This window comes from Megascapheus bottae, chromosome 25, assembly GCF_031878675.1.
Source record: "Megascapheus bottae isolate mThoBot1 chromosome 25, mThoBot2.hap1, whole genome shotgun sequence".
NCBI classification, from domain to species: Eukaryota; Metazoa; Chordata; class Mammalia; order Rodentia; family Geomyidae; genus Megascapheus; species Megascapheus bottae.
In genome coordinates this window covers 5,102,314-5,124,253 of record NC_143533.1, presented here as the reverse complement: position 1 = coordinate 5,124,253, position 21,940 = coordinate 5,102,314, and the positions used below count along the sequence as shown (strand labels likewise).

Genomic DNA, 21,940 nt, shown 5'->3' with positions numbered 1-21,940 from the left:
GCTGAAAGTTGGCTGGTGGGGGTGGGCCTGACAGAACCTAGGCCTGGGCAAGAGCATGGTGACAAAGGATGGGTAAGGAGGTCCTTCAAGAAAAGTGACATGAAAAAACATCCCACCCTCTTCTTGGGGAGGAAGTAGATCTGGCCCTCTTTCCTGGGAGAGGAGAGATGGGGATGGCCAAGAGACTCCTGAGCGAAACATGAGATCAAGCCCCTCCCTGCCCAGATGCCCCTCTCCAATGGTTTGTTCTTTGGAGACGTCAAGTTCAGAGGGAGAAGCTGAGGTCTGCAGGCCACTGGGGTGAAGGGTCCAGGAGTGGGGCTGGAGGGGGCACTGACAAGCCTCCTCTACCTGCTGCTGCTGTCACTGGGGCTCCTGGGGAGAAAGAGGAAGTCGCTGACTAGGTGGAGCCCACACCTCCTGGCCCCCCCACAAAGGTCATTCCCCACATGACCCCACAAGGCAAGAATCCCAGGACTTCTGCTTATCTCCTCAGTCCTGGCTAACTAGCTTCACACTCATTCCCTTCAAGTCACAAGACGTTTTTATCCTGAATCATGTCCTTAGTCCTTACAGAACATCTACCTTCCCACTATCCTCTCTTTCCCCAGCACGTCTGGTCAAGGGCCTACCACCTCAGGGATGCTGGGTGGAGGCTGGGCTACAAGGGAGATCCCCTCTGATACAGAATTTGAGATAAGTGCTAATGACATGCTGTTGCCACAGCTGGGCCTAGCTTCAAAGAAACAATTATCTATGACTCAGTCCTCCAGTTTAAGGCAGGGAGGTTTTGCTGCTGGAAATGTTGGTTTGGTTGGATCCTAAAAAGAGATCTTATAGCAGAGAGAGAGGAAAAAGGGTTGACTAAAGGGAAGAAATAGTGATGTGAGGCAATATACATAGAAAAGGACCAGAAACCTCATTTCCAAGAAAAGAAGAGGACAAGAGATAATTGGCTGGGAAAGAGGGCCAGGGAGTTGAGTGCTGCCCAGTGACCCAGTTTCCATGGTCAACCTCACAGTGAAGCCATGTGGCAGTCCAATCGGACAAGGTCACTGGAGGGGCAGGCAGCCTCCCCACCTCCAGCCTGTGTGACACTGCACTCTTGAAGCTTTTGGTCCCACTGACTCCCTACCTACCCTAAGAAAGAGAACCTAGACAAAAAGCAATGGCTTGCTCTTTTTCCTCCGGAAATCACTACTTTATTGGCTCAATGAGGAGGGTTTCCCACATGTAGCAGTGGTACCCAGCTGCCCTCCCCCCACACCGAAGCACAAAGCCCATTCCTCTTTGGATCCATATCTGTCTCTGGGCTTGCCTAGTGCCCAGTGCATAAGGCTAAATAACCTGATCTGGGAGTTCAGAGCTCAGCTGCTCCAGAGGCAGTATAGTCTAGCTAGTTCCTTTTAGTCCACCTCTCAGAATCCATATGACTGGCTCCTCTCCTTCCCCTGCCACCCACTGTGGGACTGATCTCACTCTCCACTGTGTGCCCACCTCCTGAGACCCTTCAATCCTCTGCCCAGCCCAATCATGATCCCATACCAGAGCTGTCCTCTGTCCACTCCTCCTGATGCTGCTGCTGGTGCTGCAGAAAGCTGATGCGGCGGCGGAAGTGGCGGGGACAATGAGGGCAAGTGAAAGGCCCCTCCCGGGGTGCATGGACCCGGCTATGGCCCTCCAGCCGGGCAGCTGTCCGGAAGGCTTTGCCGCAGATGCTGCAGCGGTGGCGCTTGGGATCTGTATGAGTCCTGCCATGATTCTTGAGAGAGAGCAGGTTGGGGAGAAGTTTGGGGCACAGGGAACAGGGGTAGAGTCCAGTGGTGTGGGCCTTCTGGTGGTTCAGCAGGCTGCCAGCATGGCGGTAGGAACGCCCACACTGGGTACAGCGGAAGGGCCGCTCCTTGTCTTCAGCGGCCATAGAACTTACTCCTTGTCCTTCACTAGCTGGCTCACCATTCTCTCCTGGGGCCTCCTGAGCACTTTGCGGAGCAGGGAGCTCCACCTCATCTTTCACAGGTCCAGCTTGGGGGCTTCTGGCCTCCCCTGTCTGATGCGGCACCTGGCTATGGCCCCTGGCATGAGCCTGCAGGTGTGTAGCTAGTTCATGGTGGGACTGAAAGGTCTTACCACAGTCAGGGCAGGCAAAAGTCTGGGCAGCTATATGGTTGTGGCCGTGGCTCTTAGTTGCCACTGGATTCAAAAACTCCTTGGAGCAGAGTAGGCAATAGTGGTGGTCAGTTTTGTGGGTGTTGTGGTTTGAGAGGCCTTCTGGCTGGCAATAGGTCTTGCCACACTGGCTGCAGGAATAGGACTGGCTGGCAGGCTGGAGCTGAGAGCTGCTGTCTCCACTGTCCCAGCTATCCACATAATTCAGACTAGGTCCATTGGCCTTGTCAGTGAAGTGGCAAGGATGACTGGGGACGCTCTCTTCTGACTTGCTTTCTGGCGTGGTTAATACATGATCCCCAGGAGCACAAGCTCCACTGCGGTTCTCCAGCGCCCTCTCTCCTTGCCACTCATCTGTCTTTGCCACACCCCACAGCAGGGGACCTTGGGCTTCAGAGCTTGCCTCCCTACTGGGGCTCAGACTATGCCCTCCTTGATTCCTGGCTTCCTCCTCCAATTGGGATACTGACTCAGTATCACCGGATCTGTCCTCTAGTCCCTGGTCACCAGTCAGATTCCCCTCATTGTCCTCTGTACCACTGGGGCCTCCTTGGTCACTGGCCAGCTTTCCCTTCTCATGTTCCCGCAAGTGCCGCTCAAGAGATCCCCGGCCAGAAAAGCTGCAGCCACAAAGGGCACAGCGCATGGCTGTCCGCCGGGACCGTGCAGCACGCCGCCGCCGACTCTCAGAGTGCAGCCTCTGATGGTCCTTCAGGGCCATGCGATTGGAATAGGTCTTGGGGCAGGAAGGGCAGCTGTACTGGCCTGTCTCATGGCTGCGCCTGTGGTTGAGGAGGCTGCCGGCATGGCGATAGGTCCGCCCACACTGCCCACACCGGAAAGGCCGATCTTCCCTGGTCAGCTTTCGCAGGCTCCCAGTCCCATGCCGCTCAGCGTGGACCCGCTGGTGGCTGGCCAGCTGCTTCCGCAGGCGAAAGGCTTTCCCACATTCACTGCAGCGGAAACGCTGAGGGTCTGCGTGGATGCGCCGATGGTTCTTAAGAGACATAAGGTTTGAAAAACCTTTAGAGCAGGCCTGGCAGCCAAAGTGGCCGGTCTGGTGGCTCTGTCGGTGATTGATGAGGCTGCCGGCATGCTTGTACGAGCGACCACACACTTCACAGCTGAAAGGCCGCTCAGAGCTGGCCTCCGTCTGACAGCCCTTCTCTGCAGTCTCTAGCCTGGACTCCATCTCTTCCTCTTTCACCGTGGTCTCCTCCCACTCCTCTTCTTTCACTGTAGCGATCTCCTCCAGGGGCTCCACTTTAAGTTCTTCAGGGGACTGTACCTCCTCTGCTTGCTCCAGCCCCTCTTCTGCCATGTTCTGGGGCTCACTGCCACCTCCCACTTCTGGGATGGGCCCCACCTGGGGTTCTGAGCCTTTACAGTGAGGGTGGTTCCGCAGATGATTGCGGTAGGCAGCCAGGTTGGGGTAGCAGCGGGAACAGACAGGACAGACAAAGTCACCAGTCTGGTGTATCTTGCGATGGTTCACCAGGCTACCCCCATGGCGATAGGTCTTGCCACACTGATTGCAGCGAAAGGGGCGGGGCAGAAAACTTTCATCCACCTGCACGCAAAGGCTGTCTGTAACTGTGTCACCTACTCCCTCTTCAGACTTTATGTCTCCATCTTCTCCAGAGACAGAGGTCTCTGTGCCCTCAGAGATAACACCCTCAATCATCTCTATGGTGTCATCAGATGCTTCCATGTGGCTGGAAATCTTATCTGAGGGATTCTCAGAACTCTGGCTTTGATGGTGACGCTCTAGGCTCCCCAGGTCATCGTAGGTCTGACCACAGCAGCCACAGATGTGCCCATAACCTGTCCCACCCAGTGCCTCCACCTCCCGCTGCAGCTGGTTCAGCAGCTCTGCTTCTGAGAGCTGTAGCAGAGGGCTGTGTGAGGAGGCTGTCTCTGCTATTCCTTCTTCACCCTCCTCCTCCTCCTCCTCCGAGCCATCAGTCATGCCCGAAGCATTATGAACCTGGCGCTGGTGAAGTCTATAGCCAGCCCGCCCAGGAAAGATCATACCACACAGGGAGCAAAGGAAAGGCTGGGCCGAAGCTGATTCCCCAGGGCCATGGTTCTGGAAGTGACTGCGCAGGGCAGGTAGAGAGTCAAACTCCTTTGGGCAGAGGGAACACTGATAGATGCCTGGAGGGTGGCAGGGCCTGTGGTTGAGCAGCCCAGTGGCATGGGGGAAAGAATGCCCACAGTCTGAACATGTATGAGCAGCCTCAACCTGCCAGTCGAGGTCAGTCTCTGTGGGTTGGCAAGCCAAGTTGGTCTGGTTAGTGACTGGTTTATGGTCTTCATCCAACCCAGTGAGGCCATCACAAAAGTCAGTGCCACTGTCTTCCTCACTACCTGGAATGTCCATGTTGTCAAGGAAACCGGCTTTCTTCCTCTCCAGCCCTTCCACAGGGCCTCTGCTCTCTTCATCACCCTGGAAACAGGCCTCATCTCTCTCAAGCCCACATTTGTTGTTTTCCAATTCAGCCTGCAAACAATCCCTGTCACTTTCTGTGTTGTCTTCACTCCCACGGGGACTACTCCCCAAAGGGTCTTGGGAAGGGTCCATGCCCTCACCATCCTCCAATTCCTGGGTCCAGGTTCCTGCCGGTAGTTCTTCTGGTGAGAGCTTGGCTTCTTCTCCACCAGCACTGCTAGCCTGCTTCTGATGCCGCCGGCTCTGTCGCCGGCTGTGGCGTCGCAAGTGGCTCTTCATGGCAGCCATGGTGTGGAAGTGCTTGGCACAGGCCCCACAACTGAAGTCCCCTATCTGGTGGGTCTGCTTGTGGTTGATAAGGCTGCCTGAGTGGCGGTAGCTCTTTCCACAGTCTTGGCAGGCAAACGTCCGAGGTGATGACGCGGTGGTCTCTGTCCTGCTAGTCTCCCCTTCTTCTGCCCTGTGTGTTTCGGAGTGATAATCAAGGCTCCCAGAATTTTCAGAAAGCATGCTGCACACATTGGGGGTCTCCTCTTCATCTCTGCACTCATGTCCTTGCTCCCGGTGGGAAGCTATCTCTGGTGCCCCTTGCTCAGGGAGGAGCTTCCTGGTGGTGCACCCCGGGGGCTCCTCAGCCTCAGTCCCTGGGTCTGCACGGCGGCGAGCAGCCTTGCAGTGTACCCGTACATGGTTGCGCAGGGCCATGAGGTTGGGGTACTTGCGGGGACAAAGGGAGCACTGGTACTCTCCTGTCCGGTGGCTGTGGCGGTGGTTCACCAGGCTTCCCCGGTGACGGTAAGCCCGGCCACACTCGGCACACTTATAGGGGCGGTGGTCCAGGACACTGGTGGGGACTTCTTCCTCTTTGCAGATGGTGTCTGACCCCAGGTCTCTAACACCAGCTGCTGGCACAGATGCCTGCCCATTTTCCCCAGCTCCTTGCCGGGGTGGTCTGTGATGAGCTCGAATATGGTTTTTGAGAGCAGCTGCATTAAACAACTGCTTAGAACAGACTGAGCAGGGGTACACACCCGTTTGATGACTCTTTCGATGGTTGATGAGGCTCCCAGCGTGACGGTAAGTTCGGCCACAGTCCCCACAACGGAAAGGCCGATACTCCTCCAAACCTCCATCTTCAAGCTCTGCAGAGCCATTCAGCATCTCTAACTGGTCCCGGTTGCTGTCATTTGTATGTCCATTGGTGATGGGTGTTCCCTTCTCCCCCCACGGCTCCTCTTGCCTTTCAGTGTCATGGGACTGCTGGTGTTCCAGCAGCTCCCGGGGAAGCCGGAAGGCACGGGGACAGTGGGGACAGTGGTAAGGCCGATATTGGGCATGGAGTCGGGAATGGTTCTTCAGAGCCATGAGGTTAGAGAACTCCTTAAAGCAGATGGCACAAGGATAGATGCCCAGGGTATGGCTCTGGCGGTGGTTGGTGAGGCTCCCGGCATGCTTATAGGTCTTGCCACACTGACTGCACTTGTATCTCCGCTCCTCCTCAGCAGGAAGGGACTGGGTAGACTCCTGGCTCCCTGTAAAGTTCACAACTGATTCTGCTAAATACTGTTCCAAATTGCTAAGGAGGCTGTTGGCTGGAGTGGGGAAAGGTGGGGCTCTGGCAGTGGAATTGGTGGTGGCGTCCCAGGCCTCCATACCTCCCTCAGGATCTGGCTGGCTTTCCCAGCCTTCTCTTTGTCTGGTGGGTGGGTCTTCCCAAGGGCCCGGAGCTGCCCTGGGGTCAGGTGCAGATTCACAGTCAGGGGTCTCTTTAGTATGTTTTGTCTCGTTTTCCCAGTCTTCCCCAGGCCCAAGTCTCTGGCCCCAAAAGTCAGCAGACACTGACTCACTCTGGAGATGTGGAGTAGATTCTTTGGGCCGAGGGGGCCTGCGTCTGCGGCGGCCCTCAGGAGCATGAGTCCTCACGTGGCTCTTGAGGGCCATGGGATTGGTGAAGTCTTTGCCACAGGTGATACAGGGGAAAAGGCCAGTCTCATGGGTTCGGCGGTGATTGACCAGACTCCCCGGGTGACGGTAGCCCCGTCCACACTGCTGACAGCGGTAGGGACGAGGAATAGTGTCAGCCTCTTCACTGTCCTGGCTGGGATGGAGCAGTTCTCGGTGTCGTAACAGTTCTGGGAGGCTAGGAAACTGACGCTGACAATCAGAGCAGCTGAATGAGCGGGACGGGTCCTCCATGGGGCAATGTGACAAAAACTTGGAGGTTCAGGAGGAGCAGACAAGTGGCAGCAACATTTTCCTCTGGTGGAGGAGACAAGGCCTAGGAAGAGGAGGAAGAAGGGGCAGTGGTCAAAAGGAAGGCCTCAATTAACCTTGCCTCTTGACTAGATGAGCAACAAGTTCACCAAAGCCACTGGGTTTTGGGAGGTTTCCCAACTACCAATGTCCTGGGGCCTGATTTCTATAGATCTAATCGAAGTAGCATAATTAAGACCTCCCTATGTACAAACTCCTCAAATATAGAAGTTTCTCTAGGCTCAAATCATACCTTAAAAAGCACATGTGGGCCTAGTGGTAGAGTGCTTGCCTAGCATTCACCAAGACCCGGGTTCAATTCCTTGGTACCACATACATAGAAAAAAGCCAGAAGTGGTGCTGAGGCTCTAGTGGTAGAGCTCTAGCCTTGAGAAAGTCCAAGCTCAGGCCCTGAGCTCAGTCCAGACGGGCCAAAAAAAAAAAAAAAGCACGTGAGAACAAGAACAGTCTATAGAGATCTAATTGAGGTATTTTTTTAGGGGGGGAGCGGTCGGTACTAGGGTTTGAACTCAGGGCCTCACAACTCCAGCCCTAATTTTTGCTGGTTATTTTGGAGACAGATTCTAGTGAACTGTTCTGCCTGAGCTGGCCTCAAATCAAAATCTTTCAGCTGTAGCCTCTTGTGCTGCTAAGTGAGAGTGCCACCTCTGGCTAGATCGAATCTACTTTCTGATCACACACCTATTTTGTTTTCAGACCAGACCCAAAGGTATTGTCCCTAATCCTCTATTCCTAGTAATTTAAAAAAAGGAGAAAAAAAAGGCATAACCAATCAGATCAATACAATCCTTCCTTCTTTACCCTTTAGCTACATGCAGTAGCTTGAAAGCACTGACCCTTCAGCTAAAGGAGAGCTAAAGGGTGAGCTATGGCATTTTCAGAGAAAGGGCCACCTTGTCGACCCCCCCACACCCCGTATTTCTTTCAAGCATCATAAGGTATCCTTCCCAAAACTCTTTGGGCCGCTTCCCTTACCTACTTCTCCAAAGCTTAAACTATCTCCTATCTTGAAAGCTCCATCCCATTTTTAGGTCAACATTTCTCTACCCTTCTCTAATTCGTGCCACCTTACCTTCCCATCACCACCAGTTTTCGTGTTGTTTTTTTCTTCTACGTCCTCTCTTAATACTGATGACAGCTCATGCTGGGTATTACCATGTGCCCAGGCAACGATGGTCACTGAACCTGTCCCTGAACCCTCACCACCTTGCAACGTCTCTGTCAACCCAGTTTATACAAGAGCTCACCCAATGGGCAGAGGCAGTCTTCCTTCCAAAACCCTAGCTTCCCCACATGCAGCCACCTGTGCCTTCTACACCATCTTGGCCTTTTCTGACCCTGACTCTTCGGTCCCATGGGACCCTAAGGCGACGCCTACCTCCGATGCTACACCTATCTCCTCACTGAAGCCTGTCCCCGCTATTCCTATCTCCTCAAACTCCTTAGGCCCAAGGCTCGGTTTCCCTAAAGCAACCACCAGCGATGTCTTCTGGCGTCACTCATCCTCTCTGACAATTTCTTCTCAGGACCCCCTACCTCGCACCGGTTAAGCCCCTTTTCGTTCCCGCCGCGGGCGCGTCCGTTGGGGGGTGGGGGGGGTGTAAGCCGCGAACAGGAGTGCGCCTGCGCACAGGGACCCTTACCCTAACTGCAGCCGCGCGCCCTAACGGGTAGCTGTGAGGAGGGTCTCACGGGCTCCCCCACATTTGCACACTCAGCCAGGGCTCCTGGGAGGTGAAAGCGGAGAGAAAGAGGAGCGGGAGGGGGGGAAGACAAGGGAGGAAGGTAAAAGGTGGAGGGAAGAAGGTACAGCTGGTGTGAGGCAGCAGTCAAGCCGCAGCTTCGCGGACACTTCCTATTGTTACTAGGAAACAGGAAGTGTCCGTGGTGCAAAAGCGTCCCCGGGAAACTTCCGCCGCCGAGCACTTCCTGTCCCGCCTCCAAAGAGAGGATCGGCAGACACACTTCCGGCGCCGGGCTGTGGCTCCGCCCAGGAGGGTCGGCGCGCGGCGTCCTACCCTAGCCACACTTCCGCTCGCCGCGGCTCAAGTCCTTCCGGTGCTGATTGAATAAACGCAGAAGACGGGGAGGGGAAAACAAAAAAAGTAATAATAATAATAATAATGTTCTGCCGTCCCGGCCACGGTATTTTGGTGACATGGTTCATGGGGAGCCCCGAAAGACACTTCTCCAGACAGACGGGTGAGAACTGGTGACAGGAAGCGTCAGGAGGGAGGAGCGGACGGAGGTACCGCCGAGCTCTGGAGTACCGAGGTCCGGCCCTGTCCCTCCACCTCCGGCCTCTCCGAGTCGCTTCCGGTGACCGGGCGGGTGTACATTCTGTCAGTGCGGCCCGGCTTCCCCTCCCTTGAACGCCCGGAGACCCCTGGCGAGGCGTTTCTCCGCCATCGTCGCCCGGGCTCCTTCCTCAGCCGGGGGCGGGGGGGGGGGGGAAACCTCCCGCCACTTCCGCTCTCCGGCCAGCCCGCCCCGCCTTCCCTGCGTCCCGCTGGGTCCTAGCGCCGTCCTCTACCCTTCCCGCAGCGTCCCGGGCTCGGTGGGTGCGCGAAGCCGACGCCACGGCCACGGAGCCGGCCCAAAGTAAGAATCAGGTAGGAGACGGCCTACGACAAGTCGCAAAAGGTCTCGGGCAGCCTCGGCGCGGACGCGATCCAAACTGACTTCAGTTTGTCTGGAAGGCGCCGCAGGCGGACTGGGCTGGCCCGGGCGCGAGCTGCGCGGGCGGGGCGGGCGAGGTGCCGTCCGGGAAGGCTACGGGCTCAGCATGGTCCTAGAACCCGCCGGCTGTCTCCCGCGGGCCGGCTGCTGCGGACGCCCGAGAGCGGCCGACGAGGCTGCCGGCCTTACCCGGTACGGGCCCAGGGGTCCTAGAGCCCGTCTTGTTGCGGGCTTTTGTTTCTGCTTGCGCGGCCTGCCTAGCGAGGTCCCCGGCAACCCGGGGCCCCCTCCCCGGAGGAGGCCCTCACCGCCCCTCCCGCGGTCCTAAAGAACGCCATCTTGCAGGCCTTTGTCCTGTCTTTGGTCCATGGTCCCCATTCATTTGTTCCTCCCCGCGATCTCCATTGATTCTTGCCACGTTGTGAAGGTTACGTTTCCCTCTGGTTTATTTCCAAAAAATGAGTCAGCACAGGGTCCTGCCCTACGGGGACTGCCTGTCTGGTGACATAGAGAACGAGGTGTACTGGGCTTCTGTAGCTCTTGGTCCCTCCATGGAGCGTGTGGTAGGCCCTAAGGCCGTGCAAACTCAAAATATTTCGGGGGTCTCGAAATTTTTGCTGATGAGGAAACTGAGGCCCGGAGCCCTGTAGATCCTTGGGGAAGGAAGTAATGGAAGGATGCAAAATGTGTTCCCGTGGGCGAAAGGAAGCGAGGGGCAATACATTTAGAAGTGGGCTGATTTCATAATGTGGAGTTTAGGTTGCTTTCCAGAGGGGACACTGTCACAGAAGCTAAGGCTGAAAAAGGAATTGAGATCAGGTTGTGAGTTGACCAGGTATCAGACATGGGATATGATTAACCTCCACCTTTTAAAGTTCCACCAACTCTCACCAAGGCTTTTGTGATGTCTGTTTGTTTAGGATTAGGGACAGATGCCTCCTTTCAATCTCATTCTGTCCCCCCTCTCCTAGTCCCTAATCTAGGCTTTTGGGGAATTCAATCTCCTTATCTGGTGAGACCCTTCTAGGCTACGAGTGGAACAAAACCAACGCTCCCTCACTACGACAATGTGGAATATATTGGGGCCATTTTCAGATATTGTGGACTTGAAAGGTGGAAAATCCACTCAATAAACAGCTGTTGAGTGTGGGTGCTGGTGGCTCCCATTCCTGTGATTCTAGCTATTTGGGAGACTGAAATTTGAGGATTGTGGTTCAAAGCCAGGCAAGGCAGAGAAGCTGGAAATAACAGCTGTGGCTCAGGTGGTAGAGTGCCAGCTTTGAGCAAAAAAGCTACAAGACTGTGCTCAGGCCCTATGTTCAAATCACAGTATGGACACACCAAACACACACACTCACACACACACAGTTCAAATAAAGTGTCATCAAAGCAGTAGATCTCCCAGAGTAGATCAAGCAGCTCTGAACATTGATTACTTTGTTTCTCTATGATGTTACTTCTTATAAGAATGTTACCCTTACCTGCACCTGTGACTGAGGCCTGTAACCCTAGCTATTCAGGAGGCTGAGAGATCTGAGGATTGGGATTCAAAGCCAGTCCAGGCAATCCCTGTGAGATTTTTTTTTTTTTAATTTTTCTCCCAGTCCTGGGTCTTGAACTCAGGGCCCAGGCACTGTCCCTGAGCTTCTTTTTGCTCAAGGCTAGCACTCTATCACTTAAGCTACAGTGCCACTTCTGGCTTTTTCTGTTTTAAGTGGTGCTGAGGAAACCCCAGGGTTTCATGCATGCTAGATAAGCACTCTATCACTAAGTCACATTCCCACCTGCCTCTCCCTCCCCTCTTGAGATTCTTGTTTCCAATTAATCACACACACACACACACACACACACACACACACAAATTCAGAGTAGATTAGGACTAGAACCCTATATCTTTATGACTTCATTAAACTTTTTTAAGTCTCTATGTCCAAATATAGTCATAATCCGTGATAGGTTTTAATATATGAATTTGGGGAGAACATAAATATCGTCTTTTTTTAACAAACTCCTGAGCAGTTGTGAAAATAGCTTGAGAAATTTGAGCTTAGAATGACAGCTGGCCACAGTAGAGACACTATAAAAATAAAGAGGAAGCCTCCTAAGAGGCTGAGATATGAAAGTCGCAGTTAAAAACCAGCCCGGGCAGGAAAATCTATGAGACTCTGATCTCCAGTTAACCTGAGTTATGCCCAGTAACAGCACACACACGCACGCACGCACGCACACACAAAAAATAAATGAATAAAAATAAAGGAAAAGAAAGAAAAGGAAAGAAGGACTGGGAAATCAATAGCTGGGTTACAGATAAGCATTAAGAAAGGTAGTCCTTGTGGGTACAGTAGCTCATGCCTATAATCCTAGCTACTCAGGAGGCTGAGGCAGCTCAAAGCCGACCCAACCACTAAAGTCCGAAAGACTCTTATCTCCAATTAACCGCTGGAAAACTGGAAGTGGTACTATGGCTCAGGGATAAGGTGGTAGCCTTGAGCTGAATTGCTCAGGGACAGTGCTCAGGCCCAGAGTTCAAGTCCCACTACTGACCCAAAAGAGGTTGCCTTTGTCATCGGGATGAGCATAGCATGCATGTGGCTCCATGCCTGTATTCCCAGCATTTGAGGTAGAAGCAGGAGGACTGAGTTGAAGACCAACCTGTTCAGTTCCAGGCCAGCTACATAGTTAAGACCCTGACAAAAAGGAAGGAAGGGGCTGGGAGCTTGGCCTAGTGGTAGAATGCTTGCCTAGCATACACGAAGATCAGGGTTCAATTCCACAGTACCACATACATAGGAAAGGCCAGAAGTGGTGCTGTGGCTCAAGTAGTAGAGCTCTAGCCTTGAGAAAAAGCCCAAGGACAGTGCTTAGGCCCTGAGTTCAAGGCCTAGGACTGGCAAAATAATAAATAAATAAAAATTCTCCTGGGAACAAAAACAGGCAGAGAAAAAGACCAGCTTCAGGTTTGAAGACTCAAATTTGAATCTGGGCTCCTTGACTAGCTCTGGGTCCTTATGCACACAGTTTTTGGTGTCTTGATTTCTATGTCTTAAAAAGTGTTTTAAAGATAGTTGTAGTAAAATTATAGAATGCATGCATACCTATGTGTATTGTGGGAGTTTTGTTTGTTTGTTTTTGTTGTTTTGCCAGTCCTGGAACTTGATATCAGGACCTGGGCATTGTCCTTAGGATTCTCAAGGCTAAACCTCTACCTACCACTTTAGCCACAGTACCACTTCCAGCTTTCTCTGTGTATCTGTTCTAGCCCAGTCTATGTCTTTTTAACTTGTAAGGCTAGGGAACTAAAAGCAGGGCTAGGCAAATTATACCACTGAGTTACAACCCATATATTTTTGCTGTTGGTATGGTTGAAGGGTACAGCTAGTGTGTAAAGTATGAATTTCTGGGTAGTAGTAGAGTGCTTGCCTAGCGTGCATGAAGACCAGGGTTCGATTGCTCAGTATCACATACATAAGCCAGAGTGGTGCTGTGGCTCAACTGGTAGAGCTCTAGCCTTGAGAAAGCCCAAGGACAGTGCTCAAGCCCTAAATTCAAGCCCCAGGACTGGCAAAAAAGTGTGTGGGGAGCAGTATTCCCTCCTGTAGGAAATGATGAATTAAGTAAAGTAGCATACTCAGCCAAGGGTCGACCTCTGATTAAACAAAATAATTGAGGGCTGTAATTATTTTCATCTCATTCGGTCCTCTAATCCTGTGAGGTTAAGTACTGCTTTTACCTCTCCATTTTTTCAGATGAGAAAACAGGTTCTAAAACATTGAGTAAATTTCTCAAAGTCACAGCACCTGGGGAGCGATGGCGTCAAGATGTGAAGCTGAGCATTCTAGTTTCAGAAGCTCTGTACATAACCACAGTACTGTCCTGTTTTTCTGGACCTCAGTTTCTTTATCAGTGAAAGGAACATTGCTCATGGTGTTGACGTGAAGGGTAAGTGAGTTAATAGAGCTTAGGATGCTGTCTGAAATTAGGCATATGTTTAACTGATGTGAGCTGTCATTTTTCTTCCTCCTTTTTGCTGAAAGCTGATGCTTTATCACTTGAGCCACAGCTCACTTCCAATTTTGGGCTGGTTAATTGGAGATAAAAGTCCTGTGGATTTTTTTCTCTTTTCTTTCTTTCTTTCTTTTTTTTTTTTTTTTTTGCCAGTCCCATGGCTTGAGCTCAGGGCCTGAGCACTGTTCTTGGGCTTGCCTCAAGACCAGTGCTCTACCACTTAAGCCTCAGCACCACTTCTGGCTTTTTCTATGTATGTGATACAGAGGAATCAAACCTGGGTCTTTGTGCATGCTAGGCAAGCACCACTAGGCCAAACTCCCGGCTCCTTATTGATTTTTTTTTTTTCTTCCCAGATCTCAGCCTCCTGAATAGCTAGGATTATAGGTATAATCTTCAGCTCTGAGCCACCAATGCCCAGCTTACAGCCAAAGGGCCTTTCTTTTTTTTGGGCGGGGGTGGGGAGAGTGGGGGAGTGGGTCATGGGGGCTTGAACTTGGCCTAGGCACTGTCCTTGAGCTCAAGGCTACTGCCTTACCCTTGAGCCAAGCCCCATTTCCCATTTTCTAGAGGTTAATTGGAGACAAGAGTCTCAGGTCCTTTTGTTCCCCAGGCTGGCTTTGAACTTTGATCCTCAGATCTCAGCCTCCTGATTAGCTAGGATTACTGTCGAGAGCCTTTGCACACTCGGCTGCCAAAGCCTTTTAATTCATCGTCATACCCCAGGATTTAGTAGACAAGAGGATCTAATGAGAACAGAAGTGTATGTGATTGGAGTCAAAACCCAAAGAGGAAAGTAGGGATTAAATGAAGGACAGGCCTTGGTAACAGCCAGGACAGATTGCTACTGTGGTGGGAGCCATGAAAAGTTCTCAAGCAGGGGAGAGGGACCATTCCACTGTTGTAAGGTAACTTGATCTGGGAGAAACAGGGAAGCCACATTTTGAGAGGTCAAATTGTGAGTGTTTATTGGAAAACTGGCAACTGCAGGGGGACTCCTGTCTCAAAGACCCAGAACAGAGCTAGCACGTAGCTTTTCAAGATAAAAAACCACATGTTGGTTTAGTCTAGTGATAGAGTGCTTGCCTAGAATGCACAAAGACCCAGGTTCGATTCCTTGGTACCACATAGGAAAAAGCTGGAAGTGGTGCTGTGGCTCAAGTGATAGAGCTCTAGCCTTGAGAAAGCCCAAGGACAGTGCTCAGGCCCTGAGTTCAAGCCCTAGGACTAGCAAAAAAAAAAAAAATAGGACAAACTGGTTGAGGATACTTAAATCTAACAACAGTGTTATACATAAAACAAAGCAAGCTAGATGAAGATACCTTATTCCTAACGAAAGTGTCCTACATAGGCAGAAACTATCCAGGGAAACAATCAGGACCCCAGTTATCAGGAGAATAACTCATGACATATTTGCAATGTGAACAATGTTCTCTGTAACCCTTAGAGTTCTCAGAACTCTATTAACTTCTATCAAGATGCCAAGATAGTGTTACTTTGATGCAGTATCCTTGTTTCACCACCATTCTTTATGGAGAACTCTGGACTGTATGGGATGAGGGAAAGGACAGGAACAGGGCCTATAGGCAGGAGAGTGTAGCCCTTGTCTCTTACTCCAGGGATCCTAGAGCCAACAGATAAAGCTGCTGCTGCAGCCCTTCCCTGTAGCAAGGGACTCTGAGCCTCTCTCTTTTTCCTCAGCTTCATCCTGTGTCATAAGTTAGAAGCCAATCCCTGAGGTGCACTGATGAGGACACAGGCGTATAAACAAGCAGTGATTTTCCTGAGATCTAGTAAGTTATGCCAGGGTTGGAAGTAGCATGGAGGCTATCTAGCCTCTGGCACATCTGGCTCTTCTTACCCTGCCACCCCCCAGCTGCTCCAGCTGAGTTTCCTTAAGTGGATCTGCTGTAATCCTCTTCCCTTCATCCCCTTGGGGAGGATGAGCTGGTGTTAAGACTAATGCAGCCATTAATCCTATTTCCTCCCAAATGTGATCCCTGGAGCAGCTGGGTGACTGGTGTCTGGGCTCTAGACCAAAAAGTAGAAACTCTTCTTAGAGCTGGTGTCCCAAGAGGCCTTGGTAAATCAGATCCATCGATTATGACAGAAGGAGGCTGCTGGCTGCCTTGAGAGCAAATAAAGTTCTCCATTTCCAGAGTTCTGGGATTAAGACTCCAACTGGGATGCCAGAGAAGAGGGTGGACCAGGATTCCTGCCTGGGGTGGAGTCCTGCACAGCTGTGCAAGGCCAGAATTCTTTGTGAACAGTTGCTTCTCTGAGAGTTCACCAACCAGATAGGGAGACAGCATAGATATATTGGGGAGTTCCACATGGTGCCAACCACATTTAGCCCACTGGCTTCTCCTTCTCCCAGACCCAGATCTGTCTTCCCTGGGTGACTGGAGAACTTCAGGCCAAGGCCCGCATCTGTTTATGCTGAGGCCTGGCATAGTCCTTGAACACTGAGCTGAAGAGGGAAGATGGTGAGACTAAAGGAACCCAGGCATCTGAGACAGGCACAGGGTTTCTCCAAACTCTGAAAGTTCACAGAGACTGAGGAGCAAAGTACAGGTAGACCTTTTGGGGCCTCAGCGCCTACCCCCACCCTTACCCCACTTCCTTCACCTGGTTCACCCCTAGCCCCAATGAGCAGATCACAGGGGAAACCTGAATGCTGAGCATGGAGTCAGGGATGGTTGGCAGGAAGGATGTGGGAGTCCTGTGGTTTGTGCCGTCCCAGGTGGGAAAAGCAGATGAGATCACAGGATGCTTTGGTGAGGAAAGAGGCCTTGAAGGACTGTGGCTGGCCTGACTTTGCTTCTCTTGCAGAGAAGCCCCACCCAACATGGAGGTGGAAGCGGCAGAAGCCCAGGCCCCATCTCCTGGCTACAAGCGGTCTGGCCGCCGCTATAAGTGCTTGTCCTGTACCAAGACCTTTCCAAATGCTCCCAGGGCAGCGCGCCATGCTGCCACCCATACACCTGCAGACTGCAGTGAGGAGGCGGAGGTGAAGCCAAAGGCGGATACAGAACCCAAGGCAGAGGAAGCCAGTGGGGACAAAGTGTCGGGCTCAGCAGCCAAGCCTCGACCTTACGCGTGCCCGCTGTGCCCAAAAGCCTACAAGACGGCACCCGAGTTGCGCAGCCATGGGCGCAGCCACACAGGCGAGAAGCCCTTCCCGTGCCCCGAGTGCGGGCGTCGCTTCATGCAGCCGGTGTGCCTCCGCGTGCACCTGGCCTCGCACGCTGGCGAGCTGCCCTTCCGATGTGCACACTGCCCCAAGGCCTATGGGGCGCTCTCCAAGCTCAAGATCCACCAGCGCGGTCACACCGGCGAGCGGCCCTACGCCTGCGCGGATTGCGGCAAGAGCTTCGCGGACCCCTCGGTGTTCCGCAAGCACCGACGCACTCACGCGGGCCTGCGGCCCTACGGCTGCGAGCGCTGCGGCAAGGCCTACGCCGAGCTCAAGGACTTACGCAACCACGAACGGTGAGGGCCCGTCGGGGCGGGAGGTAGAACGGGGTTGGTCTGGTGGGTGGAGCGGGTCACTAAAGATGGAGCCTGGGAGAAGTAGGGGTCTGACTGGTGTAGGATCTAGGAAAGGTTGGGCAGCCCTCTGGGGGTGGGAGGGTCTCCTGCGAAGTCTGGCCGTGTGAGTTAGGCCTGGTTCACCTGGATGTTCGCTGTGCAGAGAGGCATCCTTTTGGGGTTTGTTTTTATGGTGTATGCTGGTGGAGGTGGGAATGCTGAGGCTTGGCCCCTGGGCCCGGGCCCTGTCCCTTAGGTTTTTTTGTGTTTTGTTTCGTTTTGTTTTTTTTCCACTCAAGGCCGGTGCTCTACCACTTGAGCCACAGCTTTACGTCCAGGCTTTTGCTAATTGGAGATGAGTCTCATGGACTTTCCTGTCCAGTGTGGCTTTGAGCTGCAAACCGGATCTCAGCCTCCTGGGTGGTTCGGACCACAGGCGTGAGGCCCCCAAGTCAGTGCCCAGCAGGTTTCACCCGGAACCCCTGGTCCTCTGCCCCGCCTCGGGAGTGCGCGGGCGTTTCTCAGTCTAGGGTGCGTCCCTGTGGCTCTTAGGGGACCTTTAAGGGTGGTCTCCAAATGACAGCCGGGACAGGCCGCAGGGCCCTGGCCCCGGGAGGGTCTGTGGCCCTCACGCCCGCTCCCCACGCCCCGCAGGTCCCACACCGGCGAGCGCCCCTTCCTGTGCTCTGAGTGCGGAAAGAGCTTTTCCCGCTCGTCGTCGCTCACGTGCCACCAGCGCATCCACGCGGCGCAGAAGCCCTACCGCTGTCCGGCCTGCGGCAAGGGCTTCACGCAGCTCAGCTCCTACCAGAGCCACGAGCGCACGCACTCGGGCGAGAAGCCCTTCCTGTGCCCGCGCTGCGGCCGCATGTTCTCCGACCCGTCCAGCTTCCGGCGCCACCAGCGCGCGCACGAGGGCGTGAAGCCGTACCGCTGCGAGAAGTGCGGCAAGGACTTCCGGCAGCCGGCCGACCTGGCCATGCACCGGCGCGTGCACACCGGCGACCGGCCCTTCAAGTGCCTGCAGTGCGACAAGACCTTCGTGGCGTCCTGGGACCTCAAGCGGCACGCGCTGGTGCACTCGGGCCAGCGGCCGTTCCGCTGCGAGGAGTGCGGGCGCGCCTTCGCCGAGCGCGCCAGCCTCACCAAGCACAGCCGCGTGCACTCGGGCGAGCGCCCGTTCCACTGCAACGCCTGCGGGAAGTCTTTCGTGGTGTCCTCCAGCCTGCGGAAGCACGAGCGGACCCATCGGAGCAGCAGCAACAGCGAGGCCGCGGGGACGGCCCCCCAGCAGGAGCTGGTGGTGGGGCTGGCCCTGCCGGTGGGCGTGGAGGGCCCGGCCGCCCCGGGGGCGGCGCTGGGGGACCCCCCGGCCGGGCTGCTGGGGCTGCCCCCGGACTCGGCCAGTGTGATGGCCACGCAGTGGCAGGTGGTGGGCATGACGGTGGAGCACGTGGAGTGCCTGAGCGCGGGCGCCACCGAGGCGCCTGGGCCCCTGGGCGTCGGGACGGGAGAGGTGGGGGGCGAGGAGACGGACGAGAAGCCCCCGCAGTTCGCCTGTCGCGAGTGTAGGGAGACCTTCTCCACGCTGACGTTGCTGCGGCGCCACGAGCGCTCGCACCCGGAGCTCCGGCCCTTCCCCTGCACCCAGTGCGGCAAGAGCTTCTCCGACAGGGCGGGGCTGCGCAAGCACAGCCGAACGCACAGCTCCGTGCGCCCCTACGCCTGCCCGCACTGCCCCAAGGCCTTCCTCAGCGCCAGCGACCTGCGCAAGCATGAACGCACGCACCCCGCGCCCCTCGAGGCCCCCGCACCCCTGGAGCCCCTGGTGGCTCTGCTGGGAATGCCTGAAGAGGGGCCGGCCTGAGCCCACTGTCCCTCCATCCCGCGCCCAGCGCATGTCTCCTGAACTGCCTTGCCCCCCTCCCCCAGCTCGCTCTAGACTCCAGGTACCTATTCTTGGGCAACTAGCTCACCTGGCTCCACCTGAGAGCTGGAGGCTGGCCGCAGCTGTGGGGACTGAGTAGCACGCATTAAAGCATTCACTCTGACACGGGGTCCGCCAGTGCGATCTAGTTAGGGTGAGTGGTTGGGAGTTTGAGCATCTTATAAGGTTCACTGGAGACCCCTGGACTGACCCCAAACTAGAAGGGTCCTTAGACGCATGGTTTCTGAAGGAATCTTGGGATGTCATGGGACAAAGGATTCTGTGGCCAAGTGGACACAGAGTGAGTCCTCGGCCCTTGTGAATTCCTGGTGGTTCCATGTTGTATGCATTGAAGGCATTAAATCCTGTAGTGAGCAAATGTGTTTAGCTGTGTTTTGTCCGCACTTCGGACCATGGAAACCTTTTACTGAGCAATGCTGCTTCTGTGTGTTAATGAATAAGTAATGGAGGCTCAGCATTTACCTCCTTAAATGGCAAACTAGAAAATATACTTGAAGAAAACACTCTCATGCACAACAATGAATTACAAAAGAATTAAAGCTCACTAGAAATGTGTAAAACCTATAATATGAAGCAAATGGAGTCATGAAGACATGAAGTCGAAAAAAGTTGTTACTAAAAAGACTGGGATTTAGCTCAGTGGCAGGACTTGCTTAGCATGTGAGTTCTATCCCCAGCACTGGGAGAATAAAAACAAGTTTAATCCTTAAATTCATGGCCTTTCTAGAAGATTACGTCCTTGTTTATTTGTATGCATGTTGTACAAAAAAAATCCCGGGATTTTCCTTTTCCTGTCTCCTCTTTATTCCTCTTCTCCTCCTCCTCTTCCTTCTCAATGGCTTTTTTGTTGGTGGTGGTGATGGTGGTTGTGGGGCTTGAACTCTGGGCCTGGGCATTGTCCCTGAGCTATTCAGCTACTACCCTACCCCTTGAGCTACAGGGCCACTTTCAGTTTTCTAGTGGTTAACTGGAGATAAGAGTTTCAAGGACTTTAGTGCCCGGGCTGGCTTTGAATCATGATCCTCAATCTCAGCCTCCTGAGTTGCTAGGATTACAGGCGTGAGCCACCAGGTCCAACTTTCTTCATGGCTGTTGATTCTAGCTAAGGTTGTCAGTACACTGAAACCAAACTGACCGGTTTGAAACCTACTTTGCCATTTCTCTAGGTCTTTGGGATGCACATCAAATCTGAGGCTGGTCATTCCATACCTGTTTAACCTGCCTGTGAGGTTCACAGTGATTTTTCCAGCTCTGTGATCACATCAGTTGATTTTAACTATATTTCATCAGTAGCTACAAATGGAGTGATGGATGATAAATCTGGGGTACTGACAACTCATCCCTGTCATCCTAGCTACTCAGGAAAATGAGATCCAGCGATTACAGTTCAAAGCTATCCCAGGCAGGAAAGTCTGTGAGACCCATCTCCAATTAACCACCAAAAAGCTGAGCTAGGGCTCGAGTGGAAGAGCACCAGGCTTGGCAACAAAGCTAAGGAACAACATCCAGTACTAGCACATGTGTACATACACACACACACACACACACACACACACACACACACACCACAAGAAATTGGATGATGAGGGCCAGGAGTTTGGTAAGAATGCACCTAGCATGCATAAAGACCCAGGTTTGAAACCTTGGTGCCACATACATACAAAAAGGTGGAAGTGCTGCTGTGACTCAAGTGGTAGAGCACTAGCCCTGAGAAAGCCCAAGGACAGTGCTCAGGCCCTGAGTTCAAGCCCTACAACTGGCAAAAAAAAATTGGATGATTGTGGAGCATGGCACAATATGGGCCTGGCATTTATTTGTCTTTTGGAAGAGTCTGGAGAGCATCCTCCAGGACAGTTACACTAAAAGATGGTAGAAAGAGCCCAGAGGATATCTTTTTTTTTTTGACAGAAAATTCAGTCAATATTCAATACATTTTTTGACGGGGCATTTGAAGTGCACACTACACCACTGAGCTACACAACCCATTAAAGAGAAAAAAAAAGGTATGTAAATGAATAAATGGATTGAGACAGAAACAACCCTGAAGATTTAGTCTAGGGAAGACTACTACATAACTTGATTGTGTGGTTGCTATTCCAGCATGTGGTTATTGTGTTATGTTCCCCTTTGGGCCAAATTACACACAAGTGTTCAGATTTTGCTGAATCCTTCCAGATTACTCAAGAACTAATTGTAATTTCTATCCACAAGGGCCTTCCCCATTTATAAACGAAAGGTCAAGATGAACCAGAGCTTCCTTTCTGTGCATTTTCTTTTTTCTTTTTTTTTTTTTTTTTTTTGGTGCCAGTGTCTGGCCCTAAACTTGGGGCCTCCTTCCCAGGCTGGCTTTTGAACTTCTCTCTTCAGATCTGACTCCTGAGTAGCTAGATTACAAGTTGGAGTCACCATTTTCTGCCTCCTGCTTGCTCTTCCCTCAGGACTTGAGACCACCAAGTGGGCAGTGTCAGAAAGTGACCAGGGTTGGGGCTGGGAGTTTGGCCTAGTGGTAGAGTGCTTGCCTAGCATGCACGAAGACCCGGGTTCAATTCCTTAGTACCATATACATAGAAAGTGGTGCTGTGGCTCAAGTGGTAGAACTCTAACCTTGAGAAAGTCCAAGGACAGTGCCCAGCCCCTGAGTTCAAGGCCCACAACTGGCAAAAAAGGAAAAGACCAGAGTGCAGTCCATCTCTAGATTCACTTGTCCGCCATGCAGGACAGTGTAGCAGGTGACCCAGCTGGGCCTGGGACACAGGTGACCAGGATCAGTAGCAGAAGTGTCAGACCCAAGACCCTAGATACAACATAAAGGTCCTTAGGCTGGGTACCAGTGGCTCACATCTGTAATTCCAGCTGCTAGTCTGAAATTGGAGGATCATGAT

The 21,940-nt window shown here is 53.1% G+C and overlaps 2 protein-coding genes across 6 annotated transcripts; one reads left to right on the top strand and one right to left on the bottom strand.

The window, feature by feature from the left end:
* Nucleotides 1-34: 34 nt before the first annotated feature.
* Nucleotides 35-8,969, bottom strand: Znf646 (zinc finger protein 646). 3 transcript variants are annotated; one of them, XM_090358053.1, is made up of 3 exons: nucleotides 8,539-8,969; nucleotides 1,546-6,899; nucleotides 35-375 (listed from the first exon to the last, which is right to left on the bottom strand). In XM_090358053.1, the coding sequence occupies exons 2-3, from the start codon at nucleotides 6,815-6,817 to the stop codon at nucleotides 266-268; spliced, it is 5,382 nt and encodes a 1,793-aa protein (XP_090214179.1). In that variant the 5' UTR covers nucleotides 6,818-6,899; nucleotides 8,539-8,969; the 3' UTR covers nucleotides 35-265. The 3 variants fall into 3 exon arrangements, with proteins under 3 accessions (XP_090214179.1, XP_090214177.1, XP_090214178.1); XM_090358051.1 differs by lacking the exon at nucleotides 8,539-8,969 and adding an exon at nucleotides 7,968-8,493; XM_090358052.1 differs by lacking the exon at nucleotides 8,539-8,969 and adding an exon at nucleotides 8,432-8,484.
* Nucleotides 8,811-20,328, top strand: Znf668 (zinc finger protein 668). 3 transcript variants are annotated; one of them, XM_090358054.1, is made up of 6 exons: nucleotides 8,811-9,097; nucleotides 9,440-9,507; nucleotides 13,321-13,513; nucleotides 15,957-16,153; nucleotides 16,412-17,071; nucleotides 17,765-20,328. In XM_090358054.1, exons 5-6 carry the CDS (start codon nucleotides 16,428-16,430, stop codon nucleotides 18,975-18,977), a joined length of 1,857 nt encoding a protein of 618 aa, XP_090214180.1. In that variant the 5' UTR covers nucleotides 8,811-9,097; nucleotides 9,440-9,507; nucleotides 13,321-13,513; nucleotides 15,957-16,153; nucleotides 16,412-16,427; the 3' UTR covers nucleotides 18,978-20,328. The 3 variants fall into 3 exon arrangements, with proteins under 3 accessions (XP_090214180.1, XP_090214183.1, XP_090214182.1); XM_090358057.1 differs by lacking the exon at nucleotides 15,957-16,153; XM_090358056.1 differs by lacking the exons at nucleotides 13,321-13,513; nucleotides 15,957-16,153.
* The last annotated feature ends 1,612 nt before the right edge of the window (nucleotides 20,329-21,940 follow it).

Bases quoted from the DNA above. Each gene is read 5' to 3' on its own strand.
- Znf646 (XM_090358053.1), bottom strand. From the start codon at position 6,817: ATGGAGGACCCGTCCCGCTCATTCAGCTGCTCTGATTGTCAGCGTCAG. The intron at 376-1,545 runs GTATGGGATCAT...CTTTCTCCCCAG, and splicing joins GTGGACAGAGGACAGCTCTG to GAGCCCCAGTGACAGCAGCA.
- Znf668 (XM_090358056.1), top strand. From the start codon at position 16,428: ATGGAGGTGGAAGCGGCAGAAGCCCAGGCCCCATCTCCTGGCTACAAG. The intron at 17,072-17,764 runs GTGAGGGCCCGT...CACGCCCCGCAG, and splicing joins GACTTACGCAACCACGAACG to GTCCCACACCGGCGAGCGCC.